Below are 13,853 nucleotides of genomic sequence, written 5' to 3' on the forward strand. Positions count from 1 at the left end.
TTTGGTTTAAGAATAACATTTTCCTATGAAATACAATAAGTGAAGCATGTGCCGAATAATGCATAATAAACTAAGAGACTACCTCAAATACCAAATATATAATTGTTACATCGAGCAAATGAAACGATGAAAAAAATAAAACAAATTTAAATTAAACAATCCTTCTTTTATAAATTGAATATTTAAATTCTTTTTTATAAAATTAAATTTATATTCAGCTAGAGGTTTAGTGAATATACCCGCCTATTTATGATCTATATAAACAAACTTAATATCAAAAATTGTTTTTTGAACATAATATCAAATAAAATGATGTTTAATTTTAATATGTTTAGATCTTGAATGTAAAATTGGATTTTTAATATAAAATTGCACAAGTTAAAGGATTTTTTCCATAACCATGAAAAATCTGATACCGTTAATTTATCGGTTTTTTCAAAAAACTTATGAGGTTGCAGTTTTTTTAAACTTCTATTAATTACCGAATTTTCCCCATAATACTGAAAAATCTGGTAGTGTTAAACTTCAACAGTTGGAATGTTCCCGACACTTTTATAGGGCTTTGATTACACCAAAAAATTTGAGTGGTACATATTGAATAAAAACTTGTATAAACATGCATGATATGTTGATAAAAAACATATCAGAGTGTCTTAATATGGGTATCTCACGTTTGTGTACTTCAACGGCGTGAAACCTCTAGTTGATTTTAGGCTCACAGAGGACACCTCTCTTGTTGTTCTAAAATCCAAACTAGATAATCTTATGCACCATACCAACAATAAAAATATGATTAAGATCGAGTATCATTCGCCATTAATCGATAATGAAGGGAAGGTTATTTTCAATAAGTTTGAGCTGAAGAAGGATGAAGATTTAAAAGTCATGTGGAACACATATAACCAATACGAAACATTGTTTGACCTAGGTGGATGCGATAATTTCTAGATTTGTAGACAACATTATCAAGATGTTGAAACGTCCTGAATCATCTAGTAGTATTTAAGGTATGTTCATGTTATCTTTATGTTAAGTTATGTTAAGAATTTTTCATGTTAAGTTATGTTCATCCCACAGTAATATAATAATAATTTTCATCTAATGCAGTGTTAAACTAAAGTGTCCATAATATAAAAATAGTTCAATTTAAACACTAAATAATGTTAATGACAATAAATAATGCAGAAACCAATAAAATCTACACATGTCCACCATGGACAGTGTGTGCTATATGCAATGCCAAAGCATAGATCTCACCATCTAAGTTTGTCAAATCCATGAGATTATTTGAAAGAAGTGCAATCCTCTACAGTCGTTGGTGGTCAGTCATACTAGGTGGATGCGGTAGAGGTGGTGGCACGTCATCCGAAGGTCTTCCATCATGGGAATGTCCAACAACATAAACATGTTGAGCATGTGGGATGATACAAGAGTGTGATATTGTAACATACCACTCTAAGTAACCATCCTCACACTGCCCAGAGAATTGCACCTTCATTGCACTATATCTAATAGCAATGACACTACCGATAATGTTAGACATAAACCATCTACCAATTTCCTCATATGGCACAACAGGAACAGGTCAGGGGATGCCCTAAACATACCCAAACTGTATCGCTCCAGACTACTTTCAAGATTATTGACTGACCCCACAAACCAATACAAGTCTTTTCAGCATGTTTTGTCGTCACTCACATGCTTTTTGAGAAACTTCCCAGAAGGACACACATTCAAATACTACTCAAAGTTAATCATGTTTAACTATGGAGTTCTTATTTGTTAGGCTATCGAAAAAGAAGATGCATCTTATTGGTATAGGTAGTACCAATCAATCCTTATAAGCCTTCCTGCAACCATGCAATCCCATACTTAACCAACCTCATGATCCTCTCATTCCGATATGAATTCGGGCGACCATCCCCCATCCTCATCTGCCTCAAGTGTTACAACTACTACATGTCCTCTTCGGTCTCGGGTGTTACATGCTCACCACCTTCCACTTGGTTCTTCCTTGAACCACATCGTACTAGGAGAGGTCTGACGTTTATACCATTTGTAACGTCCTAGACTGCTTTCAGGATTACTGACTGACCCCACAAACCAACACAAATCTTTTCAGCATGTTTTGTCCTCACTCACACGCTTTCCAGGAAACTTCCCAGAAGGTCACCATCCAAATACTACTCCAAATCAAGCACATTTAACTATGAAGTTCTTATTTGTTAGGCTACCGAAAAGAAGATCCATGCAGTCTCATACCTGCACAGCCTCATGATCCTCTTATTCTTATGTGAATTCGGAAGACCACCCATACCCTCTTCGGCCTCGAGTGTTACAACCACTATCTACCCTCTTCGGTCTCGGGTGTTACACAAACTACCGCAGACACCTATCGAGAAAGTAAGAGTCTTTCCTTATGGAAGACGAAATAAGGATGCCTCTTTATACCATCCTTAAATATACAAAAACAATAGTGGGACATCGAGCATGGTCAACATACAATTCACTAAAGGAAGCAAACCGACATCAACAACAATCTCTCTGACCTCATCGGGCATTTGGACATCATATAATTTCTTCAACTTTCCCCCATGTGTGGACGCCTTCAGCGACAGGCGATTATGTAACAATTAACGTATAAATCACTACGCCAAATAAGGGAAAAGAGGGCGCTTATTTTGGCCTATAACAGCACTTTTAAGCGCCCTCTAAAGTGGCGCTGGCATAGGTAAAGACAACGCTTTGTTTTCCTGGAGAAAGCGCTCTCTAAAGTGACCCTTTAAGGGCCACATTATAGTGCGCTTTCAGAAAAAAGCGCCCTCTGGAGTGGTCCATAAAGGGCCACCTTATAGGGCGCTTTCTGGACAAAACGCCCTCTAAAGTTGTCAATGTAAAGTGTTTAGAGGGCGCTTCCTACAGAAAGCGCCCTCTAAAGTGTTAGTTATTTAAAAAAAATTTGTTTGAAAAACAGTGGGTATTTAATTGGGAACTTGTTCGCATGCTGCAAAAGTGTAAAATTCATATTGATTTCATCCTTTAATCCAATGTTATACACCATTAATCCATTGATATATACAACATGAATCCATTTATATACAACATTAATCCTCCATATATACAACATTAATATATTGATATTCATGCATGTACAACAACATTCCATACATATATGTACAACAACTACAACCTATATGATTCTATGATCAATAATGAATTGACACAATTCATCCTTCATTTCATCCAAATGAGCTCTTGAGTAAGATTTGTATTCGTCAAAGTACTACAATTAAGAGAATAAAACATATTCATGATTTAGTAACAAATTAGATGAAATATCCGATGATATTAAAATAAACCCTAAGTTATTATTCCATACCATTTTTGGGATGTCTATACGATTCAACGCAATGATATTTCTCATAAATCTCAATACAAAAAATCCGCAATCGATCGAATTGTTTTGCTGAGGACACTACACAGAAAAACAAACAATATATATATATATATATATATATATATATATATATATATATATATATATATATATATATATATATATATATATATATATATATATATATATATATATATATATATATATAGTTAATTTCTTACAAACACTATTATAAGCAAAAAAAACAAACACTATTATAAGCAAAAATAAGAAACTTAATATATACCTGAACTCTGACACAGGTAATGTCCTTCCTATTACGATAATTCTTTTTCGATCTAAATTTTAGTATTGCCCTAACAAAATAAAAACGTATATTGAGATCAATCTGACAGACATAATTAAATATACAAATACACACGAATATTTAGGGGAATTTCACTTACGCGTCAACCGTCTTCTTCATACTCGGATATTTACTCCAATTACCCGGTAACGAATCGAGATAATACACCATTAGTCTCGAAAGATCCATAGCAACCAACACCCAGTGACCACTCTAAAATAAAACAAAAATTTAGATGCATGAAAATTTTCTACGTAAAAGATATACATAGATTAGAATGAAATTATTAGAAAGAAAATTTAACCCGTTGCCAGAATTAAACGGTAAAAAATACAAACTGGGTGTAGTATTATCGACGGCCACCATGAATCTATCGACTAGTTCATTCATTACGGATGTTGGATTTTTCGTTATAAACGTTGTGTTGATACGGGAAGCAGCAATAAAATTGAATCGGTTACAAAATTCAGTTCCCCGCATCAATGTGTCATACATATACCTTAAATAGAAACATAATAAACATTAGACTACTCATTGAAATGTGTAAACAAATTTTTCAACTAAGTAAATAATAGATTGATCGGAGTACCTTATGTATGTATGAATGACAGCGATGTCCAATTCTTCGTGTTCAAAAAGTTGTTGCATGTCCTCCTTTGCAATTAATTCGGAATGAGCAATTCCGAAAACACCTTCATCCATATCTACACTACGGATGGCGCCGTGCATAATATCTGACTCTTCCACCATTTTCTCAAGACGCATCATAATTTGAGATTTTGTCTCGGACGTCGTTGGAATTTCCTTACTAGCTTTGTCCAACATTTGACCAGGAACCTAAAAATATAAATTAAATCATGACTTTTTGTGATGCAACAGAATCGTTGTGTATATAATTCAATGGGTATATATATTTGTACCTCTTTTTGAGATTTAGAATTTGTTTTTGTCCCGGACTTCGTTGGAATATCCTTACCAGCTTTTTTCAACATTCGACCGGGAACCTAAAAATTCATATAAATTAAATCATGACTTTTTGTGATGCAACAGAATCGTTGTGTATATAATTCAATGGGTATATATATTTGTACCTCTTTTTGAGATTTAGGATTTGTTTTTGTCCCGGACTTCGTTGGAATATCCTTACCAGCTTTTTTCAACATTCGACCGGGAACCTAAAAATTCATATAAATTAAATCATGACTTTTTGTGATGCAACAGAATCGTTGCGTATATAATTCAATGGGTATATATATTTGTACCTCTTTTTGAGATGCAACCGACTCGATGCGTCTTAAAATCCCTTTACCAGCTTTATGTGTGGGTCTTGTAGGAGTCTAACATTACCATGTAATAAGGATTGATTAAATATCATAATTGTAGCTGAATTGAAATGTGAATACTAAATATTCATAATCATTTAGAACATATATACCTCGGCATCTGGGAAAATTAGATCTGACGGCCATCCAACAAAGGATCCGACTGCATCTCGCATCAACGTTGTCTCTGAAACAATGTCAGGTAATGGTAGAAGCGCGTCCGTATCTAATACAAGGTCAACCGAAACTTTCATATATCCCACCGGGAGGGGATTATGGTGAAGTAATTCACCCGAAGTGTTGTGCACTTTTCCCTTGCCAACTATGCGATAAGTTGGTGACGATAGATACAGCTGACAAGGTGTAATGCCCTAAACCAATAATAAATATGTTATTGTTAACGTGTATATGTGTCAAGTAAAAAAGTGCTATTTTAATTTCATAATAACATATATAATTACCTCGGGAAATTTCGGTTGACAATTGATACTAGCTCGGACACTAGTATCTTTTGCCTCGGAACCGCGCATTTCCTCTCTATACCTTGCATTCTCCTTTTGCAGTTCGAGTACTTGTGCCCTTAACTCCGCCAAGGTCTCCATCACCTCTTTGTTGGTAGGATTTTTTGTTTTTGGTTTTTTATAAAATGACGACGGAGTCACACTAAAACCCTTACCTCTCACACGACCGAAATACTCAGGAACATTTAGTACTCGACTAAGTAGGCTCCTGCAATCCTGGACCTCGGTTGAAGGTAAGGTTTGGGATAAAGTCTCCTGAAATATTATTAGAGGAGATTAAAAATGAATTATATGTCTAACAAAATTTTCGATATAATTAAAGAAATAATGTTATATATACTTACACATTCGTCATAAACATTTTGAACCGCTTCAACGACAGCCCCATCCTTCCCAACCCGAGCAGCCTTCCACAATACGTGCTCCGGAAGAGATGTTGCGTCACTTTTCTCCTCGGCTAGCTACACATTGAATCAGATTATAAGATCATCAATTATAACATATTGTGACAATGTATAAGCTCATAGCATTTGAATATACTCACAATTCTTTGTTGTAACCGTGCATATCCCGTACGCCCTTTTTTGTACGGATACGCGGGTTTTGATGCCCTTTTCCGATTTTTGTCACTTACTTCCTGGATAAAAAAGTTTAAGGCATATCAGAACCAAGTAACTTAACAATTGTATAATACCATAATTAATAGACATTACATTGAATTTTTCGTTTCTTCGTTTGGCAACAAAGTTATCCCATTCTTCGGCTGAAATAATCTCCGCATACTTCATTGGCCGTTCTGCTTCAACAAATTTTCCTTCCTCATCCTTGAGAAATTTGTTGGACAAAAAGGATCGAAATCCTCGGAGTCTTTTTCCGGCCAATTGAATACAATATTTTTGCCGGCTTTCATCGATGTGAAAGGATCTCTAAAAAACATACACATGGAGTGTGTTATTATAAGTAATATTATAACAATATATGGTCAACAAATAGTCAACAAAAAAAACATATAACAATATATGGTAAGTACCTGTATCTCGGACCATATTTTTTCTTTGTCAACCTTCAATTCCGGACTTCTCCAATTATCACATGTAATCGGAATATGTTGTCAAACAAGGAAACCAATGTAACTTGCCAACATTGAACCGTTAGGCTCAATTAGTTGGTCTTCAGCACTCCAATGTACTTCGAATTTTTCACCCTTGTCTCTTGCACGAATGATTGACTTCATAACAGTCAATCCTCGTTTGATTTCATTTTCAACATTGTTACGTGATCCACTCGCGTCATGGGTATCGTCTTGGTTACTAGCCATTTTATTTGTAATATAGAAATGATTCAATAAGACCCAAGTAAGACAATGACCATATTCGTGAAGCTACACAAAAAACACATTCATATACCTTCCATTTCTCTCATGTTACAACAATCTAAACTCTCTCTTTTTTTCATCATTATTGAATACAAACCCACACACACCTACTGCATACAAAAGACCAATGCAAACTTATGGTGTTTGGAACATGAACAAACTTGCATCCATAATCATCAAACTTCCAAGCACAAGCTCAAACACACTCCAAATGACATCAGTTTTCAATCAGAAATAAAAAACCTTACATAACCATACAACATACAACATTCAGTGATCAAAACCATAGACAAAAAAATAACAAAAAATGATTTTCAACAAGGTGCTCATGAACACCATATAGTGCTCGTTTTCCCTAAACAACATTAATCAACATAATGCACAAAATGTAAAACTCAGTTTAGAAAATGCCCTAATCAAACACCTGAAAATACAAACTATTGAGAGAAATACCTTCAAGGTGACGGTAACGATGGAGAAGAAAGTGAACAGCGACGGTGGACGCAGATAACTCAGTGAACGTGAACGCAGCAGCAGAAAAAGGCGACGGCGACGACGACGGTGAGGGAGGGAGAACGAACGGAGGACGAGAGTAATCGCAGTAGAGAGTAATCGCAGTAGAGAGAAAACCCAGTTACGTAAACGAAATAGCATATAGCGAGGGAAAATAAAGAGACATGCAGTATATGTTATAATTTTAATGTTTACTAAAGGGGACCTTAGAGGGCGCTTGTGTAAAAAAAGCGCCCTCTAAAGGGGGCCTAAGAGGGCGCTTCTAAAAGCGCTCTCTAAGACTTTCCAAAAACGCCTTATAAAGTGGAAATGTACATGGACTTAGAGAGCGTTTTTTTAAAAGCGCCCTCTAAGGGTACCCTTAGAGGGCGTTTTCATAAACGCGCCCTCTATTGGTGTCCCTCCATTTCCTCATTATTTTTTCGCTTCACTTTAGAGGGCGCTTTGTTACAAAAGCGCCCTCTAAAGTGCGCTGTCTATTCCAGTTGTTCGCTCCTTATTTTTTCTCTTCACTTTAGAGTGCGCTTTTGTAATAAAGCGCCCTCTAAGGTGCGCTGTCTATTCCAGTTTTTGGCGTAGTGAATCATAAGTTATTTTTAATTAAACTGTAATAAATAAAAACTTAAGATAAAATATTTATACCTCTCCATGCCATAGTCTAAATGCCACATGATTAGCATACGCAGTGAGCAAAGAAAGGTAACTAGGCACTCTAGGGAAGCCTCATATGTGTGTACAGACGACTCCGTATTAGCCTGAGTCGTCACCGCCGTCTCATCCTGAGCCTCCACCTCCTCGCCAGCTTGAGCAGTCACCTCAGTGTCAGAATGAGTCTCGGCCTCAATGTCAGTCCCCGCCACCTCTAACTCGGTCTGAGCTTGAGCCTGAGTCTCTATATCCTCCCGAGTGTCGGGCTTTGCATCAAAATCTCTGCCTCGTTCATCTCTACCTCCTTTACGCTAGAGAGAACGAGCTACGCGTGGCTATTTATCCATCCTCTTATTTTGAGAACCGATGAAGGCTACACTCTCCACTAGGATATGTAAATCCTCCTTGTCATCTACCCCTACACGACGAGAGCTCTATGTGGCTCATTCAGTCTGTCTAGAAGTAGTCGTCATGTCTCGTCCTTTGGATCTCACTACATAAGAAAAAACAAAGAAATATAAAATCCTAGATTTTATATAAAAAAAATACATAACAAAAAAAACATGCGTTAGTCAGATTTTTTTTTAAAAAAATTCGGTCAACAGAAAAACATATTCATTTTTGATGAACTTTTCATAATTGACGATAAAAGTGCATGGTGATTTACCGAATTTCTCAAAAGCGCCGGTATAATTTCATATGATTTATGGAATTTTATTGGATATTTCGCAAAATGTCGGCAAAAATAAAATCATTTATTTCCAACCAAAAAAATACAGTATGAACATGAAAATGCCGGTAATAGTACATAGTTTTAACAAAATATTTGACTTGTAAAATTCTAATAGAAGTCTCAAAAATCCAATAATGATGCGAAAAATAACTAATGATATTAGATTTTCACTTTATAATATTATAGTAAAAAGAAAGGTCTTTGAGGGAGGATGCCAGATCTATTTTTAAGGGTGTTTGGGACAAAATCTCTTAAAACTGACGAATATAAACTCTACTAAAACTAAAATGGCCTAGTATGTTATTAGTACAATGAATCAACAGTTCCACTATGTAAGCAAAGGATAAAATATATTTCTTTTTAAGCAGAAAATAGAGTTATAGGCCTATTATACTACCATTGTATTATTGTTGTATTTAATGGTCTTTTGATACATATATTTCTTTTTAATATTTAAATTACTCTAATAATATATTAATTAATTTTAATTAAAAATAATATAAAATATGTCGTAGTCAAAGGATAAAATATATTGTAATCAAAAGGACAGTAAAATTGAGAAATCAAAAAATTAAAAGGACTAATAATTAAAAAACATTATGCATTTAGTAAAAATAATAATAATAGTACTATTTAAATTCATATTTCCCATGTTTAAAAATAAATATTTTACAGCTTACTTCTATTTGTTATGCATTTTAATCTCTCCACATCACAAACTGTTATTTTCCATTTTTTTATTATAATATTTTAAGAAAAATTGCAAAACATTTTATAGTAATCAAATATTACAGATTGCAAATTACAATTTTTTAACGTAAAATAAAAACTTTCAATTTTTAAGTTAATTTAAAATCAAAATCTGATTATTAAATAGAATAGGTTAAAATAATAAAACCAAAAAACAGAAGCCAAAAAGAGAAAATTCAACTTGATTCACCCAAAATTGGGCATGAGCTTATAGGGATCAGATTGATCAAATGAGAGTGCCCAATTGTCGTAACCAGGCTTGGGGCAGACACCCAACTCGCATATCTTAAGCGAGACTCGACCACTCATCACATCCCGTTTCTGCCTGAAGAATCATTGATTTTTATCAGCATAATCTTCTGTTTTTATAGCAATCATATTTTCCCATATCACTGAGTCATTCGATGTGGGACTCTAATATGACGTGACGCTTATTTTGTGTTCCATCACTTACTCCATTTTATGATTATTATTCATATTTCTTCTTCTGTATGCAAATTGCATTTTGTTGTGCAGCTGAATTTTGCATTAATTTGACTGCACTGCACCTGTCAAATACCTAACCAAATTTAGAGACGAGAGAAATATGTTTATGTAATTTATGGAGTAGATGAAGATTGAAGATGGCTCTAGAGATCAACATAATCGCATTAATGGAGTAGATGAAGATTGAAAATGGCTCTAGAGATCAACATATCACAATTCATCAAATCTGTATTGAACATAATCGCATTTCAAATGTTGCTCTGAAATTTAAGATAGTGTAATAATTTAGATAACAAATTAATAGTGTATTGCACGTAGAACATTAGAGTAAATTACAACTGCTCCAAATTTTAAAAACTTTTCCACACAAATTCGACAAAAGCTACATAGCTTATAATAGACAAAACTAAATAGTATATAACCTTTCAATGATGTAATTATAAAACTTAGAGCCTAGAAGGAAGGTGCAAGGAAGAGAGGCCTCAATATAAAATTGGAGTCAAGTCAACCACTAAATTTGATATATTAACACAACCAAAAATAAGTATATATATATACACATATGTACACATGACACTAGTACTAAATGAACATTCTGTCCAACTTTCTACCTAAATTTTTTCTATCAGCAACCAATAATCCAATTGTGTTGTCCAACCTTCATCTCACAACCAACTAGAAAACTACTAACTATCACCAATTTCCATCATTCTTCACTTTTTATATACACAAAGCTAACATTAAGCAAACAATATTATATTACACAAACATCTGTTTTAAGAACATGATTTAATTAATCCTAAACTATACAGATTTTTTCTCACAAGACTCCCAATAGACCACAGCACTGCACCACCAATTCCACCTGATTGATCCTCTCTTTCTGCCTTCTCATGATATATCAATGGTAACTCCTTCACTTCTAAATTGCTTGACCCAATTTTCTGCCTAACAGACTCTATGACTTTTGGATCGGCTTGGTTTCCAATCACGTCTGTTACATAGAAAACATTTGTAGCCATTTTTCCTATGGTGGATATTTCAGCTCTTGTAACATTAAGTCCATTTTCTCTGAAGGTTCTCATCACTTCTGCTAGAAGTCCTTTTTTGTCTTCTGTGCATAACTCTAGTTGAACACCCTGTAATCACACAATTAACAACTAATCAGTCTTAAACACTCCATAAGCCGAGGTTATACTCGTAAAAAGAAATGATTCGACAAACATATACCTCAGATGCCCTTCTCTCCACAGAAGCTTTTAAACATTGAATTACGCGTTGTCGCTCTGGTTCTGAACTAATTGGTGTGCCGTCGTTGTGTCGTATGTAAAACTCCTGAAATAGTTAATGATTTGAAATTTGAATATCAATAAACAAAACTAAGAACATAAATAAACTAAGCAAACATAAGTTGATGAGTAATTACCAAGTAAGCTTGGTTACTATTCGTGTTGATGGTTGCGTGAAACACGACATACTCCATGTCTGTCAAATTGCATACGACATCAAATAGTAGTTTGATTCGATCCTTGCACTGAACATTCACAACTGAATAACCCCTTTCCGCCCAGTTCTGGACAGTTACTACAGTATCATTGGAAATGAGCTTCAGAATCGGAGTCCTCTCGTAGTCACGATCAGCGAACATCATTTGATGCAATCTTCTTTCACTATGCATGACAGACATAGAGACAGAAGTTTTAGCAGTTCTAATGTCATTGTCTCCCTTCAAAACGTTTCTTAAACGAACTTCAATCTTTTTAATCTTTTGAGAATCATCAATAGTGGCTCCGGAATCGCAGTCTTTAACATAGATCAAAGAAGCAATGCGGCCATTGTGAGTCCAAACCTTAGCTTCAACAACATCACATTGAAGATCAGCAAGTACCGCAAAAACCTCCGATAGAAGACCAACTCTATCGGTTCCCGATAATTCAAGCGCAGTGAGACCGTTCGAGCAACTAGTCCTCACATTGTGAACACTCCCAAGCGACTGTTGCAGCAACACACAATCAAAAATTAAGATTGACATAAACAACATTAACAAGGATTCAACTTCTTTATGTACAATGCCTTGTTCTTACTGTCTCACCTGTTCTATGTATTTTAAAACGCTCTCGTCGATTAGCTTGTTTCCGTTTCGATCAACGACGTGGAAAACTGTGAATTTAATAGCCAAAGGTTAATACATGATCCAATTTGGCAGAGTAACAGAATCAAATTGAAAACATCAAAAGAGAAATGAATACTAGCTTACCATCCATAAACCATTTTCCATCCGAGGATATATAAGCTTTCTTAATTACAAGGTTCAGATCAATGAGAATTTGAATTGCATCAAGTAAACTACCATGTCTTCTTGCACTAATAACCTATAAATTTCATAAAAAAGAAACTATTATTATTTATTTGAACTTTTCAAAACTAAAATGAAAAACAAAATGATCTTTATGGATTTTACCTTGACTATAGTAGCAGTAGAGCACACGGCATTGTCAATAACAACCCTGTTTCATACACAAACGTCAAAAATTGGGAACAAAAATGTTCTAGATGGAGAAATTAATGCTAGAACCTAGAAGAGATAAGAACAGAAAAGTCAAAAATAAATAAAAATTGACTAGAAAAGTCAAGAAAATATTTTTAAAATGAATTATTGCAAGCAAGGTAAACCGTCATAGACAAAGAACATTCTTGCTTGCTGAAATTAACTTCTGCTGGAGTAAAAGAAACAGAAAAAAACACAACAAAAATACTAACAAATGTTTTTAAACTAAAAAAAAAAACATGTTCTCATCATTCAAACAAGATTAAACAAAATTAACCAAAACAAAATCAAAAACTACATGTTGAAGTAAAAATTAACAAACCTTGGTGTGCTCATCCTTATTAAGAGCTTCTCATATTCATCCGTACAAGCAGGCCACTCCATAGCTTTGTTATGATCCGACAAACCGCAACCTTGTATCTGCTAAAGTCTCAACCGTCACAAATAACCTTAACAACCTCAAACTGTGTTCTCTCTTTGCTGTGCGATCTGAGTATGCACTACTCTTTTCTCTGTCACAAAGCACGCTTTGTTGTTCTTAACTCTTGCGCTCGTGTAAAGTTGCGACCTATTTATATATGGAGAAAAAAAATATTTAGATATTTGGTCGTTGCGATTTTGGATTATTTTGAAATTTGAAACAAGTTGTAGTAAAATATGAGAAGGTGTGGGTGTTTAATGGAACACATCAACACAACACACATTCAAATCACATGGCGTGAGTAGCGCATGTAGCGTTGACTCGTATTGCGATTTTGTGCTGTTTCACACCACATTCGATATTTAACGTAAGTGTTTTTTGGCCGTTTGATTGATCGTGTGGCTGAAGTGTTTGATAAGGTGACACGTGTTGTATGTGGCAGCTTGGGTGGGGCCCTTGTCGAGGGTGGAATTTTGCCGACCCAAATTATGGTCTCCGCACGTTAACACCGGTTTTATCGGCTTTCACTGTCTCTGTCACTTACTTGATTTTGGCCGTTTTCTTGTACTTCTCTTTGGAGTCGTGTATTCCATATTATGGTAGAAGCTCTTAAATTGAGAGGGTTAGGCATCTCCAATTCAAATATTTTGTTTGAGTTGTTTAGCTTTTTTTTTTAGGGATCTAAATGGCTCTAGAAATATTGAGAAATAATTTATTAAAAAGAACTTAAATCAATGAAAAACTGAATTTTTTATGGAGAGGACAAAGGCATCTCATCTAGCATTAAGAAAGA

General features: G+C 34.7%; 2 protein-coding genes and 1 non-coding gene across 5 annotated transcripts; all 3 read right to left on the reverse strand.

The window, feature by feature from the left end:
- Positions 1-3,119: 3,119 nt before the first annotated feature.
- Positions 3,120-8,074, reverse strand: LOC127120675 (uncharacterized). 2 transcript variants are annotated; one of them, XM_051051190.1, is made up of 16 exons: positions 7,415-8,074; positions 6,617-6,896; positions 6,300-6,512; positions 6,131-6,223; positions 5,931-6,047; positions 5,527-5,841; positions 5,179-5,436; positions 5,006-5,080; positions 4,835-4,918; positions 4,664-4,747; positions 4,333-4,580; positions 4,048-4,242; positions 3,844-3,954; positions 3,684-3,753; positions 3,380-3,475; positions 3,120-3,283 (listed from the first exon to the last, which is right to left on the reverse strand). In XM_051051190.1, the coding sequence occupies exons 3-16, from the start codon at positions 6,372-6,374 to the stop codon at positions 3,191-3,193; spliced, it is 1,914 nt and encodes a 637-aa protein (XP_050907147.1). In that variant the 5' UTR covers positions 6,375-6,512; positions 6,617-6,896; positions 7,415-8,074; the 3' UTR covers positions 3,120-3,190. The 2 variants fall into 2 exon arrangements, 1 of the variants encoding a protein (XP_050907147.1); XR_007803234.1 differs by lacking the exon at positions 3,120-3,283 and having other exon boundaries at positions 3,412-3,475; positions 3,844-3,956; positions 4,082-4,242.
- A 1,739-nt stretch (positions 8,075-9,813) lies between these two features.
- On the reverse strand, positions 9,814-13,385 carry LOC127120676 (ACT domain-containing protein ACR8). 2 transcript variants are annotated; one of them, XR_007803235.1, is made up of 8 exons: positions 12,962-13,385; positions 12,553-12,598; positions 12,349-12,463; positions 12,184-12,251; positions 11,518-12,084; positions 11,322-11,426; positions 10,514-11,230; positions 9,814-10,153 (listed from the first exon to the last, which is right to left on the reverse strand). XR_007803235.1 is itself a non-coding variant. In XM_051051191.1 (7 exons), the coding sequence occupies exons 1-7, from the start codon at positions 13,021-13,023 to the stop codon at positions 10,868-10,870; spliced, it is 1,326 nt and encodes a 441-aa protein (XP_050907148.1). In that variant the 5' UTR covers positions 13,024-13,385; the 3' UTR covers positions 9,814-10,867. The 2 variants fall into 2 exon arrangements, 1 of the variants encoding a protein (XP_050907148.1); XM_051051191.1 differs by having other exon boundaries at positions 9,814-11,230.
- On the reverse strand, positions 9,819-9,922 carry LOC127124737 (small nucleolar RNA Z279/snoR105/snoR108). The gene has a single exon (XR_007804201.1). It is a non-coding gene; the product is annotated as a small nucleolar RNA Z279/snoR105/snoR108 (small nucleolar RNA).
- Positions 13,386-13,853: the final 468 nt, after the last annotated feature.

This window comes from Lathyrus oleraceus, chromosome 2 (genome assembly GCF_024323335.1).
Source record: "Lathyrus oleraceus cultivar Zhongwan6 chromosome 2, CAAS_Psat_ZW6_1.0, whole genome shotgun sequence".
Lineage (NCBI taxonomy): Eukaryota > Viridiplantae > Streptophyta > Magnoliopsida > Fabales > Fabaceae > Lathyrus > Lathyrus oleraceus.